Here is a 22,790-nt window from a genome sequence, read left to right as displayed (position 1 = left end):
CATTACTTAAATTTATGCAGACATTTGCTGTATATCATATATATGTATCATTTATAAACGTTATAGAAACAGCCAGACTGAAATACACATGCCCCGTTTATTGATTGGTCGAAATCTACAGCGGCTGAAACTGAGAAGATATTTACAGGTCTGATATTGACACGCCCTGTTTATCGATTGGTCTAAACCTTCAGCGACCTACAAAATATCACGGACTGCACGAAGTATTCATGATGATGTCAGACTCAAAGTCTCACAAGAGACGATTTGGCTGTTTCTTCTAGCTAACGTACTTATGTACACTAACAGTAATTTAATGATTTTTACTTATTTTTCATAATCAATTTATTAATTAGTTAAAAGAGAGATGTTAATATAAACAATAAAATGCTCTCTTTGATGATTCATGCGGGTTATGAAGGTAGCGATCATTGCAGGAAAAAATATTTTTTCTTCAATGTCGCTACCTTCATATCCCGAATGAATCCCCCAAAAAAGCATTTTATTGTTTAAATAACTACTAGCACCATTATATATAATTTATGCACCACTATTTTTTCATTGATATGTGGAGTTTCATTCCATTTTAACTTAAAAAGAATTCTTCTTCTTGATTAAATATATTACGTGTTCCCCTCCCTGGTGTGTTTAAAATTATTTAAATACACGGACAAAGACTGCAGAGAACAATTTAAAAACCAAATCTTTTTCAGAAACAGTCAAGACTTAGCTGCATCGTCCATGTTTTCACTACAGCTGTGTTCATACTAAACAAAAATTTTGTATTTATGATTAAATATGACCACATCAAGTATATGTATGTGTAGCTTTATAAAATCTCTCCATTTAATTAATGACTGATCAAGAATTATTCATAATCTTTCAATACATACAATGTATTTGCACTATTACAATAGGTATGCACATCATTATACAATGTACAATGTGGTGTTTATTTTCTGAAGGAAGAAACTTGGTTTTCAAGTGAGTTCAAACAAACGCATCCGTTTTTTCTAACACTTCGTTGATGCGGCGAAACATTTGATCGAGTTTTTAAGTGGACCTCAATACCGTAGACAATGGTGGCTACTTGTGGCTAACCCCACCCCCTCCCCTTGATCGCTCACACTTCTACCAGCCCTTCACACGCAGCAAGTGAGAACAGGAAGCTCTCTGTAGCTGCTGCCATCTTGCGCTCCTTCAGCGTCTCTAGCTGGATCACATGACTTCCGTCTTCCGTCTCCGTGGCCAGGCTTCTCAGGTTGTTTAAAAGTTCCGTCGTTTTCTTAGATATTTCCTGTGTAAAAAGTGTATTATAATAAGAAGGAAATATTCCACAAAAGATTATATTTCCATAGAATAATAAGTTGACCTTATGTTTAAAAGAAAGAGGAACCTTGAATTTCTAATTTGGCTTTATCATTTCTCTCTCACTTTCATTATTAGCCCTGCAAATCTCTTTGCATTTCTACCTGATGCTGAATTCTATATCTGATGTTGTAGTTATTTTCTCCTTTTTACCTGAGAAAAGATTTACTTGACATTGCTCTACCTGAGAATGTTTACCTTGATAATTTGTTCCTCTGTGGCTTCATCCATCTCAGCACACTGCACCATGTGTTTGGCAATGTCCTTGTGGAGCTTGCCCATAGCAAACGATTCTACAACAACACAAGACAATGCATGTACATGTAATTAGACCCTATAGTCTGTCCCAAGATATTTATGCCTACCTTTGGAAGACTTTTAAAAAAACCCACATATACCTGTGAAAAAAGTGCAATTGAAATCGATGGAAGGGAAAATTTTCAATATATCTTCATTGACACATTACATAGGCGTCGGAACCGGGGGGGCTGGGGGGGGGGGGGGGGGGGGGGGGGCTTAGCCCCCCCCCCCCCCCCCACTTTTTTTGCAAAGTTATACCTAACCATCAGAAACATAGCATGATAGAGGGTTCAGCCCCCCCCCCCACACTTTTTCTCGCAGGAAAGATTATTGTTCCTAAATTTACCTTGAAAGATTTAGAAGTTGGATTCAGAAGCATACTAACCTCCCCCCCCCCCCCAACCCCACGGATTAGGAATTTCAGAATTTTGGGAAGAAAAAAAATGGGTAAGTTTTTTTTCTTTTAGAAGTATAGGTATACCCCCCCCCCCTCCCCCCACGGATTAGGATTTCCATGATTTTGAAAATTACTTTTTTCTCAATATTTCTGAGGATTAGTCTAGCCCCCCCCCCTTTCAATTTGCTTCCAACGCCAGTGAATTATAATTTTTCACTCTGAAAAATTCACAGGAACAAAAACCAATTTCTTACGGAGATTCATAATGGGGAATGTTTACACCTATTCTCCATTCGGGAGTCACTTGGAATTCCAAGCACAATTTTTCAATGTTATCATTCCGGTACTTTCATCTCTTTTGCAATGAACAATATTTTTAACCGTGGCATTTCAAAAGGGAAAACTTGGGATTTTTTCTTACAAATAAATGAACATTGTTTGAACCCATACATATAAATATAGAACAATTCAAAGAAAATGTGTGGTATAAATATCCTGGGACAGACTTTAAAACAAGGGCAATAATACAGTTTATTCTGATGTCACAGAACATGACTCTCAATGGGTAAAATCTTTCTGAGTTTCGTACTATTATAAATCAGTAATTTAATCAGATTGCCTTTCTGCCTGACATCATAACCAACCTTTAGCATCTGGTGCAATGGATATCTGTCCTGTTGAAGTGTTAACAAAAACATCATACAAGTCAGTTCTGAAAAGAAGTACCGGTACAATCATAGGGTTTTAGATAGCAATGAATTATTTTAAGTGTATGTGATATTAGTTTTTCCCTGAAGTGGGACATGGAAATAAGCATAAATTACAGTCTGAGAGCAACCAATGTATCGATCAAAAAGTCTGAAATGAGGCAAGCTGTCCTACCTCCCTTCCACCGAGGCATCTGTAACTCCTGCCACATAACTAGTAGTCTCTTTGAGGACATCCACCTCTGAGTCCTCAATCTCCACTACAGGGAAGGCAATGTCCCAGTTCTGTCGATGCCAAACTAAGGCTGGAAGGGACCTAAAAAGGAGAGAGGGAGGAATCAAATTGAAAAAACTCCACTCGCATTTAGAGCAATGCTTTGATTGAGATGGTTGGATGGATGAATGGATGGATGGATGGCTTTATCAGTGGATGGATGGATCATGGATGGATGGATCAATAACGGATGAATCAATGTATCAATGGATGGATCAATCAATGGATGAATCAATGTATCAATGGATGGATCAATCAATCAACAGATACATGGATCAATAGATGGATGAACCAATTGATGAATAAATGGATGGATGATAGAAATAAATACTTAAGAAATGGTGTATGAATTGAGGGATAAATAAATGACAAAAGTTGACATTGAAATGAATACCCATACCTGACAATGGACATCAGTTGTGGGAGCTGGTTCTCTGGACAATAGACAATTACCCTCTTTTTCAGAAGCAAGGCAGTATAGACAATAATGGATTCCATTCCATAGGTCAAAATAAAATCTAAAATCAATCATACAAGAGGCATAATAATCAGGTTTTAACTTGACGTATCTCTTGTATACAGTAAAACATGGTTATAGTGAACATGTTTATAATGAACTGACTCCAACAGCAAAGTGATTTTCATCTGGTATGACTACCAGTATATTAAATGTTGTAAAATTTAAAGAATGTAACAAATTATGGTGATCGAAATTGCCCATCCCTGGCACTGTATTATAACCATGTTTCACTGCATAATGATTATCTATCTTAAGAAAACAATTAATATAACAATTAATACAACCACATAGAACCTTTGAGTTTGGTGTTTGCATAGGAGCGTTTGACGTCGTAGTCCTGTACTGAAAACCGTCCATTTTCCTCTGTCGAGCAGCTCCCCCTAGTGAGGACGCTGAGGTAACTCTCCAGAAGAGAAGCAGGATTGCCAGACTTACGATATTTCCTCAAGAGTATTCTGCACAAAATCTCATATTTTTCTGGATTAAAATCTTTGGTAACAAGAACTATCGAAACATGGGTGACCTTAAAAATAAGGAAGAATCATAAAGATTTTAACAAATATATATATATCAAAAAAAGAAAAACATTCTGTCTGAAGGAAAAATGAGATCAAAAATGATAAATCATTCAGAGGATTCACTATCAATAAATAATTGGACACAAGTCTCATGGACTGCTGTGTAGTGGTCCTTTATAATACAATTATAACTCAATTCTAAATTTTAAACTTGGTCACTCACTAATTTGATACATATTAGTTTTTAACTCTAACAAACAGAGAAACATGCATTCTCATTTTTTGTTTTAAATGAAAAAATACCAGCATTAACTTACTGTATATATTACAGATAGATGACTTTATATAAGAAAATTCATTTGATTCAGGAAACATTAAAAGTGAATTTCCATGCAATTTATAAACATGACAAAATCTTTTCAAAGCTAAAAGTGTCCCGAAAAAAATGATACTGAATGTAGCAATGAGAATTCATCAACTCATTAAATAACAAATGCCTAACCAATAATCATCTACTATCATACAACACAATTACAAATGTTTATATAATTATTCAATGCAAGATTTCTGATATCAACCCTATCATTCCATGAAATAAAACCGAAAAAGGTATATCTACTCTTGCCTACCTTGGGTAGATGATCTGTGTCCTCCACTTCACCAGAAAGTATGTAGTACCAACTTCGATCTCTCTGGCTGAATAGAAACGGGACCAGATTTTCTGGGGTTCCAAGTCTACACTTCTGAGTAAAAAATACTCGGTCCACATCACTAACTGATGGATAACTCCAGGTCCATAGGACATCACCATTGATGTCTCGTTCTTAAAGTAATAACTTTTCTTTGTAAATACGTACATACCGATAATTTATCTCTATCATGATATTACACGTTTGTTATAACCTCAATTTTCATTGATCAATGAGAAATTATTGTACAGGATAAAATATCTTTTTTTTTTAGTTCAAACTAGTTCCGGTAATTAAAATGATATCTTAATAATCATACATCATTAATAGCTTATTATCATAATCAGTAGGTAATAACTGACAATAACAAGACTTGAAATAAAGTGAAAGTAGGTAAGGGGCGTTTTTTAAAGAATCTTTTCTTCTATTCTGACAAATAAAGACTCTAATTCGATCCATTTACTGAGTAAAAAAAGATAATAACTTAAGATTAAAATATTTGTGGTGGAAATCCTAATCATACCTATCAATCCTGTTGACTTAGCAGTCAAAAATTGATGTGTGCTCATTTTTTCATTTAACGATATCCTTGTTTCATTTTCATGCTACACCGATTAACCCAAATAGACCCAAATAGAATGTACAAAACGAAAAACCCACAGAGTGAATAGAAAAAAGGTCTTGAAGAGCAATTTAAAAAACTGAAGAACAGTATGAGTTTTATAATAATGAATACCACTGAGATTTTTTTCTTTAAAAACAAAATCAAAATTCTGGAGTTTCGGTTTTAAAATGTTGTACGTGTTGTACAAGGAAAGTGACGGATTTGAGATGAAAAATTTTAATTGGCCAATTATTTTTATATATTTGTATAATATTCTCACTGTCTTTTAATTTTTTTTTGAGTAGAATACGGTAATTCTAGATTTAATCCCTCTCTTTGTGCTTTTAGGATATTCATTTTTCAATGACGTCATAATCTTGTTCATCGCACATGTGCGAGTGGTCGCAGCCATATTGGTAGTGCGGGAACCACGGCAGGATAAGAATTTATCCATTTTACCTAGGTTCTTACCGTTTAACCAGATTGAAACATATGCATAATTAAACATCACCATGCCGACCTACTTTCAGCGTCCAGAAAATGCCCTGAAGAGGGCGAATGGTAATTGAAAATTTCGAAATATGTTGGGTCCGATTGTAAAGTGACCGGGTGCCACATGGTTGCCGAAAATATCATTCTTTTATAGATAATTTTATATTCTTACCATAATTTCTATTGTTACATCCTTGAAAACGAAGACAATAAATCCCGAATTTTATAATCTGTGCGCTGTTATTCATTTTCTAATCTTTTGTACGCATGCCTTTGATTTCTAAATGCAGAGTTTATTGATGTTGGGAAAAAGCAGCGAGCTCTTGATGCATTGTATGACGTGATCAAGAGCAAAAAACATCGAACATGGCAGAAGATTCACGAACCAATAATGGAAAAATATCTGCAGCTCTGTGTGGAGCTGCGGAAAAGTCACATTGCAAAAGAGGGCTTGTACCAGTACAAAAACATCTGTCAGCAGGTACAGCCTTTGTAGCTCTTACAACATGATAAATATGCTATGCATTGAGTCAATTTCCTCGTAAAAGCCGATTTCTCTTCTGTCTGTTATAGAATATTAGAAATACATGTGTAAAAGAAAATTGCTCTATGGTTTAACAGATTTTTTTCTTGGAAAGCAATCAAAAGTTTTAAATATCAATGAATTGGATCACTGAAGATGTACACATAAAGTCATTTAAAATATGATGTCTTTGAGCTTCAGTGACGATGAATTTATGGTTGTGTCTTCTGTTACAGGTAAACATAAAGTCCTTGGAGGATGTGGTCAGGAAGTACATCAGTCTCGCCGAGTCCAAGACTGAAGCCGCTCGAGCCGAGTCCCATCAGGCTGTTGTGGATATCGATGATCTGGACAACCCAGATACACCAGAAAGGTAGAGCAAGAACAATCCTTCTTATGAATGCTCAGATATAAATTACATGAACAAGGTTTATTGATGGGACAAAAAATAAATATTATATCCGAAACAAGCTATTGAACCTGTTTTGGATGATTAGTAAGGATCTGTTTTAATCATTTGCCTCATAATTTTCCAGTATAGAACAACAGTGATACTTAAATCTCTGAATTTTGACATGTAGTTTAGAAATGATTTTAATGGTGTTGTAATGTTATCCATTTTCCAGCCTCCTGTTGAAGGCAGTGAGTGGAGAGGACACTCAGGACAGGACTGACCGAGCTATTCTGACCCCGTGGGTCAAGTTCCTGTGGGAATCCTACAGACAGTGCCTGGATCTGCTGCGAAATAATTCCCGTGTCGAGCGACTCTACCAAGACATTGCACAGCAAGGTGAATAAATTTTACCTTAAATTTCAATTGTATCAAAATCTTTCATTATATGATTGTTCAACTGTATGGCTGAGGTTTCTGATAAGAAATTTAAGAAAGTTTGCACTGACCTCTTTTTTTTTTTTCTTTTTTTTTTTTTAAATTTTTAGCTTTCAAATTCTGCTTGAAGTACAACAGAAAAACAGAATTCAGGAAACTATGCGACAATGTAAGTCATCTTAAGAACATCAAAATAATTTATATGAGAGTTTATTATGATTAGTATTAATGTATTTTTCCCGGAAATATTTCAAAACTTTTTTTAAGATGCATGAAATACAATCCGTAGCAGTGTATCAATTTGAAAGTAGTAAAAAATTTTCTAGAATTGAGCTTGATGTATAATTCTGATAGAAAGAAGTTGTTGATTTGAAACTAGTCGTAATTTTACCTCCTGTTGTGTTTGTCTATGACAGCTGAGAACTCATCTTGGCCACATTCACAAGCATCAACATCAGACGACGGCCATCAACCTCAACAACCCAGACTCCCAGGGCATGCACCTGGAGACCAGGCTGGAACAGCTAGACAGTGCCATCAAGATGGAGCTCTGGCAGGTAAAGTCCACACATCAAATGGGATGGGGATTGACAGATTGAAAATATTTCAAAATACTGTATTTTAAAAAAAAATCATGTTTGGGTGTAGTTGGAACCTGTTTAGTTATATATTCCAGAAATTTTCATTATGCAGCAAATTATTTTTATAGTTGATAAATTTCTAGATGCTTAATCTTACTGTAATATAAATTGAATAGGCTTACCCTGTTGACTGAATTTGGTTGTTTCAGAAGTTTATATTGTAATGTTTTACAACTGATGTTTTTAGGAAGCATTCAAAGCGGTAGAGGACATTCACGGCCTGATTCAGCTGTCCAAGAAGTCCCCAAAACCCTCCCTGATGGCCAACTACTATCAGAAACTGGGGCTTGTCTTCTGGAAGTCTGGCAATGGCCTCTTCCATGCAAGCACTCTGCACAGATTGTACATTCTGTCTCGTGAACAGCGCAAAAATCTGTCAGCTGATGAGTTACAGAAGTAAGAATTCAAATTGAATCCATTGATTTTATTTATCACAAGTCACATTTACCCGATGTGGTATTTGATTAAAACTAAACACCAGGGAACATTCGTTTTAAAAAGGTTAATTGAATAAACTAGATTTTCTACACAAGGTTAAATTTTGGGGGAACGGTTTGATATCAAACAGTAATATGCTGATCTTTCCAACAGGATGGCATCGCGAGTTCTATGTGCCACTCTTGCTGTTCCCATACCAGCGTCAAGGAACACAATCGATCAGCTGTTGGAGACAGATGAAGCAACCATGGAGAAGAAAAGACGACTGGCTACTCTCCTGATGCTGAACAATGCCCCCACTCGTCAGTCCCTCATCAAAGACTTTGTCAAGTTTAACATCATTCAGTATGTTCACCCCGAGATACAGAACCTGTTCAAGTACCTTGAGGAAGAGTTTCACCCCCTGGGGCTGTATGACCGGGTTAAAGCATCCATTGAGTTCATCAGTAACAACGAGGAACTCGGTCAGTACATCCCAGCCCTGGAGGAGATCATCATCACTCGAGTCCTCAAACAGGTGATTATCTATCTAATCCATACATAGGTCAATTAGAATTAAAGCAGATCTTATCATGTGTTAGTGTCACTGTGTGAATGATGACCATATTTGGAAAACAAAAATTGTACCTCATTTGATTAAACAATGGCATATTTTAGAGTTGGTTTATTTTTAGGGTTGGTTAAAGAGTTAATGCATTGAGAATAGGGAATTGAAATATGAATTTGGATTATAGTTATATGCAAATGGTAGTTATTTTGGATGTAGATCAGTATATTGCCTGTGATATCATAGTCTGATTCCTTGTTTTACTAGGTGTCTCAAGTCTACCAGACAATTGCCTTTTCCAGACTGGCTGACCTAATTCCGTTTGCCTCCAAATTCCGTTTAGAAAGAGTCATTGTAGATGCAGCTAAGACTCTAGAACTACAGGTAAGTTGGATTACACCTTGTACATGCTTTTCTAAGTGTTTTCATCTTTCTCTCTGCATTAAATGACAGACAAGTGACCATCTACTATATGTTGTGTTACCACTATTGATCCATTCATCAGGTGAGAATTGACCACAGAAGCAAGTCTCTGAGCTTTGGCACAGATCTGATGGTTGCACAGAAGGAGGACGTACCGGAGGGTCCTTACATACAGAGCATGCCCAGCGAGGGCATACGCAACCAGCTGATTTCAATGGCTAGAGCCCTTCACCAGGCCATTGAACGCATAGAGCCAAAGGACCGAAAGGTAAGAATCTCATATGGCATATGATATTTCAAGGTCAAGGATAAAATGTGATTGTAGAAATTTAGCACAATAACTTAGTCATTTGAATATGAAAAGTGGATTGATTTGAAAAAGAAGGCTAATTTGATGTTTAATGCAAATAAAACTGTGTGGTATATGACAGGTCCAGCGACATGAGATGCAGGTACAGATTGCCAACAGCTACAGAATGACTGCCAAGAAAGAACATCAGAGGATATTACAGAGGCGACAGATCATTGAGGACAGGAAGGAGCAGCTGGAGCACCTCAATGACCAGAGGGTATGCCCCCCCCCCCCCCCAAAACACACACACACATGCACATCGAACCAGTATAGAACATAACTAACAAAACAACAATGATGACATTTCCTTTAAGTTTGCACAGTTATAAATGTTCATCTTCCCTTAAATTAGCATCAGTTTTTCCCCTAAAGAGGTTGTATACACTGTTTAATACATCTTCACATCTTATCCATATGTTGTTATAGATACACTGTCAAAGAATTATGGAAAATTTATACATTTCTTTAGCAAATACTTTGTCAAAATTCTGCAGAAAAATCTCAGTGTTTTAGGTAATCTAAAATATACCTGTAAACATCTGTATTGTGTTATTCAGGAGCGGGAGGAACAGGAGCAGATTGAGGAGCAGAAGAAGAAGGCGTACGACTTGGAGATGGCTCGGCTGGAGAGGGAAGCGAAGGAGAGAGAGCGCCTGAGGAAGATTGAGGAGCACAAGGAGATCAAGAAGAAACATGCCATGGAGAGGATCGAACAACTTAAGAAGACGGACATCGGAGCCAAAGTGTTGCAGAATCTGGACGAGGAGGTACAGTAACAACAATCGCACTCAGCATACATGGATATCTGGTGAAGTCCACCACTTACTTGCACCTCCCTGTATAGAAAATACATGTATTTGTCAATTTGATTATTTAAGAAGGGTTCCAATGACTCTTATTTTTACTGTAATTAACAGAATGAACTTGCATAGGGGTGCAATTTTTGTCAGGATGTAGTTGTAAAATGTTGATTTCAACATCATCGTTATGGGTTGGGGACTTATCTCTTCTTTCAGGCCTTTGAAACACTGGATGTAGAGGATATCATGGCCAAACAAGTGGAACAGCTCGAAAAAGAAAAGAAAGAATTGATGGACCGTCTCAAAAACCAGGAGAAAAAGGTCAGAAGAATGCAAACAAGGATCATAATTATCAGTTTTCTCTTTTGAAAGAAAAAATCAAAAGTATTTGTTTTGAGTCTATGATTGGAATAGTGATGGATGTAATAAATTATTTCATTTCATTTATGAAATAACTATTTATTATGTGCTTGTCTGAATATAAAGTGAGACATTTTGAGCGTGTAAAAATATGAATTAAAAGTTTGTGTGATCATTAATCTTGTAGATCGATCATTTTGCCCGTGCAAAGCGTTTGGAAGAAATTCCCTATTTGGCAAAACAGTATGAACAGGAGAAGAAAGTGGCTAGAGATTTCTTTGAGCAGCAAGAGGCTGAAAAGGTGGGTTACAGATTGTATAAGTTTTATACTATGAGGACTTTAATAGTCCGGGTTACCAAGACGACACTACAGTTGTGGTTTAGGAGGTGCAGTTGGCGAAATGCAGTGTTTCAGTCAGATTAAAAGAATATTTTCATGACTACATTTTACAGACTAACAACAGTTTAGACTTTTTTCGATGACTATTGACTGCTATCAACAAACTCTATTTTTGAGTCAATAATACATACATGTATTGTGCAACATTATTTCTGAGACAATCTCATCAACTAAGGAACTGCAATGGTTTATCAGCCTACATCATTGTTATTCTTGTGTTCTTGTGTCGAGATTTTCAGCTCCTGTTGTGTGAGTAAACATGTTTAGCTTCTGTGTTTGTAGGTCGAGCAGTTAAAGAGTGACCGTCAGATGGCGCTGGCAAGTCGAGATCGCCTCAACAGGATGAAGACTGACAAGGATGAGTTCCTGAATCTATTGAGAGGGCAAAGGAAGGAAATGTTTAAGGTAAGGCAACAACATGGCCTTTGTCTTGTTCGTTTAGAAAAAGGACCCAGGGAAATTTAAGATAGGTTTCCATATGATTTTATTTGTGAAGCATTTGCACAGCTTGCATGATCTTGAATGATACCTGCCTTGAATGTTACCATTACAATGTTCTAATTGTGATGGCGTCAAACGAGGCACAGAGTAAATCATCTCACTCCACAAACTGTATTTCATGGACAGAATTCAGTTCACTATAAGGAGCTCACAATGTGATACGGTATTACACTACCAATATTGTCTTGTTCCTGAGTCTTTTATTGAAAACCTAATAACCTTCAAACTATTTTATCCACCCCTTTTGTCTAGCCTAGTGTTCGCAATTGGTCACTTTATAAAGATAAGTACTTTGTTCACAAGCAGAATATTTCAAACTGAAGCTTCTATAGTCTGTCCCAAGATATTTTTGCCGCATATTTTCTTAAATTATTCAATATTTATAAATACCTCTTGGTTCAGACGATGTTCATTCAATAGTATGAAAAAATCCCAAGATTTCCCCTTTGAAACGCCCCCTCTAGCTTGTCGGGTATCAGTACACGGCTAAAAATAAAAAGTCTACGAGGTTTTTCCATTGCCAAGGAGATGAAGACGCCCGGATGATAACGTTGAAAAATTGCGCGAGGGGTCCCGAGTATTTCCGAATGGAGAAAAGATGTCAACATTCCCCATTATAAATCTCCGTAGGAAATCTGTTTTCGTTCCTGTGAATTTTATGAGGGAAAAATGATAATGTGTGAATGAAGTTATCTTGGGAATTTTCCCTTTCATCGATTTTAATTGCACTTCAGTCACAGGTATGTGTATTTTTATTAAAAATCGTTCAAATATGCAGCATAAATATCTTGGGACAGACTATAGTTGCCCAAACGACCCCAATGATTGCTTAGACAATAGGGTTTTTTTTATCTTTATATTTCTTCCCTCTTGACTGTATATTTTTCTGATGCCATGAATTTTAAAGTAAAATATTTTGATCTGATAGAAACTGAATTACCGTATATACTCGTTTATAGGTCGGTATTTTGGGAGTAGAAATTTGAATAAAAAGTAGGGGTCCGACTTATAGGCATGACATACAATCAGATAATTTTTCCACTGAGTAAAACTTCGTTTTTGGGTGCCATTTTGCTTCCAACTTTTGACTTGCGATCCCTATACTTGACATTTTTATTTTTTAATTACTTAACAGATAAACACTTAATAAATACATTGAAAGTTTCAACTGTATTTCTTAAAATATGAACAAGGTGTATTTGATAGTATTTTTTATTTAAACAGGCAATTATTTACGCCTGAGGTGATAATAGCTGTAGGTATAACTGTACTTAAAACAACACAAGCCAACACTGAGTTTTAGGAGGCTAATTACCAATCCTAATAAGTCAGTAGGGGATAAAATCACTGTCATTTTATTTCCAGTAGCATTTAAAATAGTTTTTGAGCTATAATCTAGTTGTAATGAGTGTTTAAAAAATAAAATGGCGTCCAAAATCGTAAGTTACAAACTTCAAGAAAGATAACTCTGTTTACAGAAAACTATTAAAAAAACATGGCGTCTAAAAGCGATCTAGTGGATTACAAAACAGCAATTTCTGTGTTATACTTAAAAAAATTAAACACAAGAATAATTGCTGGTCTGTTGAAAAAAAATAAAGATCGTTTTATAATTATTCATAATAAATTACACATGAGGTGATAATAGCTATATTGGTGGCTGTAGGTGGCATGTCACCTAAAACAACACAAGCTAACACACCACTTTTAAAAGGGGCTATACCATCATAATCAGTCAATAGGGGATCAAAATCACTGTCATTTTATTTTCAATAGTATTTTAAATATTTTTATAGCTTACACCAAGTTTTCATCAGTGTATCAATAAAAAAAAATGGCGTCCAAAATCGAAAGTTATTCATCCAGGATAGATGTCTTAACTGAACACAACACTTTTAAAATGCATTGCATCTAGAAATGATTGCAGAGGGGTCAAAACCAATATTTTTTATCTAGAATATAGTCATGCTTGATAAAATGTGCTTATTTGATTGGCAATCTGTAGACTGATTATCCAGAAAAAATTACCCGACTTATAAGAGGGTCAATGGCAAAATCTTGAAAATAAACTTGAAAAATGGCAACCGACTTATAGGCGAACCATACTTATAGGCGAGTATATACGGTATATATGATTTTCTAATGAAAATATGTAAACTTTTTTTATATGGAGATTTGACTTTAACATCAAGTTTGTATAAGGCAAGAGCTGGAAAGGATACAGGAAAAACCTATGACACTTGAAATATCAGATGCCTTCAGCGTTACTGCAAACTTGCTGTATCTTTGTAGTGTCAGAGAAGGCTAAAAGGAACTTGCTGAATACACAGGATTTATAATTACTGTTACTGATCCTACAAAACAGCATACACATAGATCTCTGTTAAAGAATTCAAACTGATTAGTAAATGAATTATTCAGTATTACACTACCAATATTGTCTTGTTCCTGAGTCTTTTATTGAAAACCTAATAAACTTCCAACTATTTTATCCACCCCTTTTGTATAGCCTAGTGTTCGCAATTGGTCATTGTATAAAGATAAGTACTTTGTTCACAAGCAGAATATTTCAAACTGAAGCTTCTAGTTGCCCAAACGACCCCAATGATTGCTTAGACAATAGGTTTTTAGGTCACCTGAGTCACTCAGGTGACCTATTGCAATTGGTCTTCGTCCGTCGTCGTGCGTTGTGCGTCGTGCGTTAACAATTTTACAATTTTTAACTTCTTCTTGAAAACTACCAGGCCAATCGTTACCATTTTTGGTGTGAAGCATCTCTATGGTAAGAAGAATCTAAATTGTGAAATTTATGGCTCTACCACCCCTGGGGTGCCACGGGCGGGGCCAAATATGCAAAAAAAGCCAAATTTTCAAAAATCTTCTTCTTTACTTCCACACATGTGAGGAAAAAACTGATGTCCATGAGGCCCTCTACCAAAAATGTGAAATTTATGGCCCCTGGGTCAGGGGTTCTGGCTCTAGGGTGGGGCCAATATGGCCATATAGTAAAAATGTATTAAATCTTAGAAAATCTTCTTCTCTACTACCATATATATTTGTTAAAAACTAAATGCATGATTATGATGTCCATGAAGCCCTCTACTAAAATTGTGAAATTCATGACCCTTTTGTTAGGTGTTCATGCTCTAGGGTGGGGCCAATATGGCCATATAGTAAAAATGATTTAAATCTTAAAAAATCTTCTTCTCTACTCCCACACATGTGGGCAAAAAACTGAATACATTGTTATGATATCCACAATCTCCTTTACCTAAATTGTGAAATTCATGGCCCCAGGGTCAGGGGTTCAGGACATGAGGGGGCAATATGGCAATAAAGTGTTAATGCATATAATGTTTAAAAATCTTCTTCTTTATTCTCACACATCTGTATAAAAAAAAACCGACTAATAATTATGTTTACCAGGAAGTCATTTTCATGTCCCCTGGGGTATGGGTTTTGACTCTAGGGCAGGGCCAAAATGGATGTATAGATGTTAATGCATATAACGTTAAAAAATTATCTTCTTTACTCCCACACACCTGAAAGGAAAACTGAATTCATTATTTTGTAGACCAGATCTTTTAGTTTTTCACCAACATTATAGGTTTCACAGTTCTTTTTGAATTAAATGTGGTTGTCATTACAAATTTATAATTTTTCTACTCCAGTATGAAACCTAATTAATTAGATGCATATATGAGACTCCATGACAAGTTTGTGTATTGGATATATGCTACTCAGGTGACCGTTAAGGCCAATTGACCTCTTGTTTTTTTAATCTTTATATTTCTTCCCTCTTGACTGTATATTTTTCTGATGCCATGAATTTTAAAGTAAAATATTTTGATCTGATAGAAACTGTGAATTATATATGATTTTCTAATTGAAAATATGTAAACTTTTTTTATCTGGAGATTTGATTTTAACATCAAGTTTGTATAAGGCAAGAGCTGGAAAGGATACAGGGAAAAACCTATAACACTTGAAATATCAGATGCCTTCAGCGTTACTGCAAACTTGCTGTATCTTTGTAGTGTCAGAGAAGGCTAAAAGGAACTTGCTGAATACACAGGATTTATAATAACTGTTACTGATCCTACAAAACCGCATACACATAGATTTCTGTTAAAGAATTCAAACAGATTAGTTAATGGGTTATTCAGTTACGAAATTAAAAAATATGCAAATGTGTCCTGCTTAAGCCACTTTATTAAAAAATATCTAAAGAATAAATGTGTTCACTCGAAGAATTTTATTGAATGGGAAAATGAAACATAGAAGTCTTTGATAATGGTATAAGGCTAGTATCTCAGAGATTGCTTGTTCAAACTCTGCTGTGGTCACTTGATGTTACTGGCCCATGCATGGAGTTAACCTGCTATGGACTGTCCAAGAGGAGTCAATGTCTCATCTGCGTAGTATCATAGAAATGGGAGATAACACTAGCTTTATGCATCTTCATAGATTGGAGCTGGATTAACCGAAACTAAAATGAAACTTACCTTAATGTAGAATTTATGTAGTCTATTTTCTCTTCAAATCAAAAATTGAACATAAAATCAAATTGCATGTCAGTACCCCAGATATTTTGGATGCATAAAAGTCAGACATATGTGATGTACTTTTATATATGCCTTCTAAGAAATGAGGAATCATTAATTATTACGAGGAGATCAAATATAGTTCGGGTTATCAAATCCACTGAAAAACCTGAAGGGCATTAGATAGATTTGATCACTCATAGTACATGTAATAAAAACCCCTCTTGCACCCCACATTGCATCATTTGCATCAAATGTATAGGACTGTACAATACAAATTTGATTTGTAGTGTTATCACAGACAAAGGCACTGGAAAAAGTAAATATTTAGATATACAGTTCGTTTTTGCAAATTTGTACAAATGGGGACCTACTCTTTGTCTGATGCCTTCAGCGTTACTGCAAACTTGCTCTATCTTTGTAGTGTCAGAGAAGGCTAAAAGGAACTTGCTGAATACACGGGATTTATAATTACTGTTACTGATCCTACACAACAGCATACAGAAATTCCATCTTTAAAGAATTGTGTAATAATTGTATATCAAGAAATGTATCACAAGGGATTTTACAGCAAACTAATCTCAGTTTATGCCTGTCAATAATACATGATCATGAACTTATGGATGAATCTATAAACACAATTAAGTATTAAAAGATAAAATGATATGTATCTGTAAGGGTTTTTCAGACCTTGATGCACACTTGAAACTCTGGTTGAATCTGTGAAATGTATATTACTGGAACAAAAAGCTGATAATACATGTACTTCAAGAACTAGTTTAGTTGACTTTCTGCAAGCACATGAGACATGTGAACATTTCATTAAAAGTGTAAAATATTTGTGTGGTATTGTAGACTCTTGACATTAATCTGTTAGGATAATTTTTAGTCTCAATCTGCCTTGAATGTTACCATTACAATGTTCTTATTGTGGTGGCGTCAAACGAGGCACAGAGTAAATCATCTCACTCCACAAACTGTATTTCATGGACAGAATACAGTTCACTATAAGGAGATAACAGCATGATTGTTGAATCCTTAAAGTTCAATCCTCCAACAATGATTAAAATTAAAGATTGTATAGGTTGTATCTTTATAAGTTACATGTGGTTGATTTTTAGTTGACTGTCATTGCAGGCACATAGCATAGTTTTGGAAAGCTCAGTAAATCTTGACAAGCAAAAAAAGAAAAGGGTTATAAAGGAATTCAAAATCTTGACAGTTGAAAATCTTAATGCTTTTAATTTCACTCTGAAAAGGAGTGGGGTGGGGGGGGGGGGGGGGCAACCCCATGGTAATTCAATTTTCTATATGTAAATTTTAAAATGTTTGCTCCAAGAAAAATTGCATTTCAAATACTTCATTGTCATAAAGTGATTTATCCTAAAGTTAGAAATGGCTCTCCATTTTCTTGGTTCTTGAACCCTACCTTAGCGTTACATGACTCCCCTGTGGGACTGATGTGTCAACATATATACAGAAATCTCTGCTGTCTACACTAGATGTTGATTTTTGTTCTCCTACTTACAAACCAGCATTCATCTTGCATTGTTTAATTCAAGATGATACTGGCTTTTCAAAGATGTCAGAAATGTATAATTCAGTCTTTTGAACTACTTTAGTAGTGTTTTGCATATTCACAATTACTAATGTCTAATTTTATGCATTCTATTAAATATAAGTTTTATAATAAATAAGTATGCATTCTATTAAATATAAGTTTTATAATAAATAAGTAATGATTACTGGTACTTACCTATAGCAAATATACTATGGTTTTACCAGTATTTTCTATATCATACCTGCCTTGAATGTTACCATCACAATGTTCTTATTGTGGTGGCGTCAAACGAGGCACAGAGTAAATCATCTCACTCCACAAACTGTATTTCATGGACAGAATACAGTTCACTATAAGGAGATAACAATAAAAATCAGATTTATCATGATGGACCTCTGTGTATGTAAACTGTTATACTTTATGTCACATTAATGAGTACTTGATATTATTTTGTTACCTTTATTTCAGAAAAAGCTGGCCGAGTTTGAGGCTAAGGTTTCAGAGGAGAGAAAGAAAAGATTGTACGAGAGGAAGGAGAAGCGAAGAGAGGACCGAAGGCAGAAGTGGATCCAGGAACGGGCCGAGGAAGAGCAGAGGAGAAAGGACGAGCAGCTCAAGAGAGGTAAGGTTCTTGTTTTATTAGCTCATGTTGCTGACTCCCTTAATCATATAATAGCTCTGAATAAAAAATGTTTTACAGAAAGGAAACATTTATGTTAAGCACACAGTGTGTTGCTCTTTTTCTGTAGCAATCCAGGATTTAGTTGGTCAGGTTTTAAGTTTTGAACTTTTCTGAAAAGAATTTAAGTCAGAATGAATGAGCATATTACTGGCTTTGTATCAAAAGGTAATTCTAAAATCTTTACATTTATGATTCAGTATAGTTAGAAAAAAAATTGAGGTATTGATGAGCAAGTACATTTCTTTGACTGACAGAACGGGAAGAGAAGGAGAGGGAAGAAAGTGAGAAGTTGGAAGCTGAGAAACGCGAGTACGAGTCCAGACTAGCCAAGCTAGAGGAGCAGGCTGAGAAACAGCGACAGAGGGAGAGAGAGATTGAAGAGAAGGAAGCCAAGCGAAGACAGGAGATGGAAAAAACAAGGTACACAAGTAATTTTTGTTTAAAAGGGTGTTTACAAGCAATTGCGTCGCAATTATTGCGAACTACTGCCTTGAATGTTACCATGGTGACACCTTGGTTGCTGTGGCGTCAAACAAGGCAAAGACAAACGGTTTACTCCACAGATTGTATTCTCTTCATAGATACAGTTTACTTAAACAAAACCAACAATATTGATGCACATAATTGGTCAATACTATAGTTGGATGATACCTGATTGCAAGACATGAAGTTATTATTATTTTGTTCATTACAATATATTTGTGTTTTTATATTTCTCCTCTTCCTAAATATTGTGTGTTTGTTTTTTTGTTCAAATGCATACAATTGATATTATACAGCGGTAGAGATGATGGCAAAGAGGACCGCCCTAAACCATTTGCTGGTCGACCAGGAGAGCGTCCAAGTTGGCGAGATAGAGAGCGGGAGAAGGAGGAGGAGGGAGGTCGTGATGGGCAAGCCTGGAGACCAGCAGGGGCCAGAGAAGGTGGCGGCTGGAGGGAGAGGGAGAAACAGCGATCAGAGAGCTGGAAAAAAGAGACTAGCCCCACCAAGCGGTTAGTACACTAGCACAGGATTTTTGTCTTGTGATTTGTATTATTTATGATAAGTAAACATTTTGTGAAATCCCAGGTTGATAAAAGAGATGGATTGTGATGTTAATATGCTTTTGATTGTTGTTTGATACCTCAGGTATGAGGAGGAAGAAGAACCAAAAGGAGAAGGCTGGAGGGGAGAGAGGGGTGCTCCTAGGGAAGACAGGCCCCCAGCTCGAGGTATCTCTCCCCCTAGGGACACGTGGAGAAGCAGAGGGGAGGATCGAGTACCATCGAGAGATGGTGGTGATCGTGGAGGATTTGGAGAACGCAGAAGAGATGATAGAGATTTTGGAAGAGGGAGAGATGACAGAGATAGAGATTTTGGTAGAAGGGATGATAGAGATTTTGGTAGACGAGACGATAGGGACTTTGGAAGAAGAGATGATAGAGATTTTGGAAGACGAGATGATAGAGATTTTGGAAGACGAGATGATAAAGACAGAGATTTTGGAAGAAGAGATGATCGTGACTTTGGAGATCGTCGTCCTCCTCGTGAAGACAGAGACTTTGGAGACAGAAGAGCTCCACCTAGAGAAGACCGTTGGAGATCTGATCGTGATCGGGAGGGTTTCTCTGATCGAGCTCCTCCCAGAGAAGAAAGAGACTGGGGTAGAGGTGGTGGACGGGAAGACAGATGGGGAGGAGGTGGTGGTGGTGAAGAACGCCGTGGGGGCGATGCATGGAGAGACCGCCGTAAGGAGGAGGGAGGAGATGAAAGAGGAGGAGGGGCCTGGAGAGGAGGCAGAACTGGAGGAGACAGCTGGAGAGAGAGGACTGGAGAGAAAGAGGGATGGAGCCGGCGAGATGACAGAGGACCGGCGAGAGAGGACAGAGGACCCACAAGAGAGGACAGAGGGCCAGGGAGAGAGGACTTCAGACGTAGTAAGTATAGATCTATTACAAAAGGCCAGGGTAGCAGCTGTCACCTTAAGTGTGGATTTATCATTATTGATGCTTGGATCAATAGATTGATATTATATATTAATATGAAAAAAATTGGTATAAATTAAGATGTCTGTAAAACATTTCTATGATGGAATTATCATAACTTTTTGCAATATTTGGGTTTATTTTGTGTCAAATTTGAAGTTTTCATTTGAAGTTTGGTTTATTCATTGAAAACCTGAAAGAACTGTCAGAAAAATGTCTGAATGTTGAGATTCTTCAAATTGAAGTCAGTTAAGGGACCCCAAGATCTCTAAGATATCAATTCCTTTATGATGATCAATAACAATCCATTTGTTTGACTTTAAACACAATTAGGTCCTTTAACAATGGCAAATTTTGCATCAAAAATCTAGGTATTAAAGCAATCTTTAAACCATTGTCAGAATTTTATGTCATATTTTAGTGAGGGTAAACTAGATACAGTATCTTTTTTGTGTGACAGTACATGTCATGATTTGTCTGTTGTAGGTGAGGGGCCCCCACCAAGTCGCGAAGGAGGAAGAAGTTGGAGAGACAAACAGCCAGAAAAAGGAGGTAGGAATTCTTCAATACCTGAGGGAATAATCAGAATCAAAAGAAGAATGTTTCAGATTTTGTTTTATTGTTACGTCTTTTGTTTTAGCTGTCAGAAAACCTGAGGGAGAGGAAGATGATGGATGGACCACAGTGCGTTATTGATCAGACTGATAAACGGAGACATCTTTTTGGAGGAGGATGAAACTGTTTGTGATAATGAACTGGTAGAATTCATCAACATTGAATAGGATTGCAAAACCACCTCGCAATGGGCGATTTACAAATTGAATTGCTTAAACTGATATTGCATACTCCATTGCAAATTATGAGTATCTATTTTCTTTGTATTTACGTTTAATGTAACTGCTAAAAGTGATGTAAATTCTGCATTATTTTTGATTGGATATAATATTATAAGAATTTACTGTTCATTTCTAATTAGAAAGTCGATTGCTTATTTATGAATGTAACTGTGTCATGTCAATGCAAATAAACATGATTGAAAAGAAGATTGTTTGTTTATTATCAATATTACGGGGATATGAAAAGCAAGAGGTTTGTAATTGTCATTGCATAAAATCTAGTACAGCAGGTATTGTGGGTAGATTGAAAACTGACATATAAGAAACAAGACAGTTCATAACATGTTAACAGTTTAATTCTTAAATGTACAAGATGGCCGCACATTCCCCTTAACTCACTCCAAAATTGTTTCGATATTCTCGTTATATGAACATTTGTGTTTAATTCAGTTGTACAAACTATTCACGTTGTTGACGTGACGATGAAAAGGACGAGAAGATATTTATACCATTTGATGCACAGGGATCAGGGGTTCGTAACATGAAGGGTACTCAAGTCTATGACAGTGTTTAAAGCTGACGTGAATTCATAAGCATTATATCTTTATCTCCGACTATGAGATTTTTGTTGCATGCATTTGTTACTAATAATAGGCACAGTATTCAACAATAATATACATCAAAGTACAATACTCTATTTTTAAGAGAATTTTTAAAATATCAGTCTGCTTCCAGATAACCCCTAGTACATATATGTCAAATTTTTAAACATTTCTGTTTTAAAACTCTAATAAAAGTGAAATGTTATGAAAGTTTGAAAATGAAAAACAAAATAATCATGAGTAAAGTTAGTATGATTGTTATTGGAATCCACATAAATATGATTCTAAAATATTTAAAAATTCTTTTAAGGCAAACTGCTGAATGAAATCCCACAACAATCTGAAAATAGAAACAATATTCGTTGGTTAATGAGATGAAAAAAAGAAATTGAATAAAATTGAAAAATTAAAAGAAATACTGAATTATTTCAAAAATCTTGGTTTGAAAGATCCTGTTTAAGAGTTGTCTTTCTTGATTTTACTTGGTCTCAAATATCTTGGGACCAATTCTCTAATTTAAAAAAAAATAAAAAACGGTAAAAGTACATGCTAAAATGTAGGAATAAGTTTTAAGTAGTGCTTATGATAATATTTGAATCTGAGAAATTATATTTTTGATGAATGCATTATATTTAATTACAAAATGTTAGTAGTTACATTGCCTTTTACTTTTTTATATACAAAACAAATTATAAACAACCATATGTATATTTATAGAAGGTGAGGCCCTCTCACGGGCCCGTTCAAATTACCCTCAATCTGCCATAAAAATAAAAGCAAATAGGGAGATTATTTGGAGCAATATGCATTTTAAATACTTAAAAATTATGTATAATAGGAAGTACTGATCTGCATTTACAATCATAAATATGCATTGCACACTAACTGTTAGACATTTGTCAGACAAACTCATTA

General features: G+C 35.8%; 2 protein-coding genes across 2 annotated transcripts; one reads left to right on the top strand and one right to left on the bottom strand.

Moving 5' to 3' along the window:
* Positions 1 to 812: 812 nt before the first annotated feature.
* On the bottom strand, positions 813 to 5,451 carry LOC105339950 (putative DENN domain-containing protein 10 B). The gene is made up of 8 exons (XM_011445739.4): positions 5,297 to 5,451; positions 4,714 to 4,907; positions 3,861 to 4,089; positions 3,447 to 3,564; positions 2,948 to 3,088; positions 2,710 to 2,777; positions 1,567 to 1,661; positions 813 to 1,297 (listed from the first exon to the last, which is right to left on the bottom strand). Exons 1-8 carry the CDS (start codon positions 5,340 to 5,342, stop codon positions 1,124 to 1,126), a joined length of 1,065 nt encoding a protein of 354 aa, XP_011444041.3. The 5' UTR covers positions 5,343 to 5,451; the 3' UTR covers positions 813 to 1,123.
* A 302-nt stretch (positions 5,452 to 5,753) lies between these two features.
* LOC105339951 (eukaryotic translation initiation factor 3 subunit A) lies at positions 5,754 to 21,480 on the top strand. The gene is made up of 21 exons (XM_066069540.1): positions 5,754 to 5,938; positions 6,160 to 6,350; positions 6,629 to 6,765; positions 7,019 to 7,182; positions 7,332 to 7,390; positions 7,638 to 7,778; positions 8,050 to 8,258; positions 8,454 to 8,817; positions 9,115 to 9,231; positions 9,353 to 9,538; positions 9,702 to 9,839; positions 10,180 to 10,389; positions 10,639 to 10,743; positions 10,970 to 11,083; positions 11,465 to 11,587; positions 18,257 to 18,410; positions 18,725 to 18,890; positions 19,250 to 19,465; positions 19,602 to 20,389; positions 20,924 to 20,989; positions 21,078 to 21,480. The coding sequence occupies exons 1-21, from the start codon at positions 5,890 to 5,892 to the stop codon at positions 21,131 to 21,133; spliced, it is 3,753 nt and encodes a 1,250-aa protein (XP_065925612.1). The 5' UTR covers positions 5,754 to 5,889; the 3' UTR covers positions 21,134 to 21,480.
* The last annotated feature ends 1,310 nt before the right edge of the window (positions 21,481 to 22,790 follow it).

The sequence above is a fragment of the Magallana gigas genome, chromosome 8 (genome assembly GCF_963853765.1).
Source record: "Magallana gigas chromosome 8, xbMagGiga1.1, whole genome shotgun sequence".
Lineage (NCBI taxonomy): Eukaryota > Metazoa > Mollusca > Bivalvia > Ostreida > Ostreidae > Magallana > Magallana gigas.
This window is presented reverse-complemented; position numbering and strand designations above follow the sequence as displayed.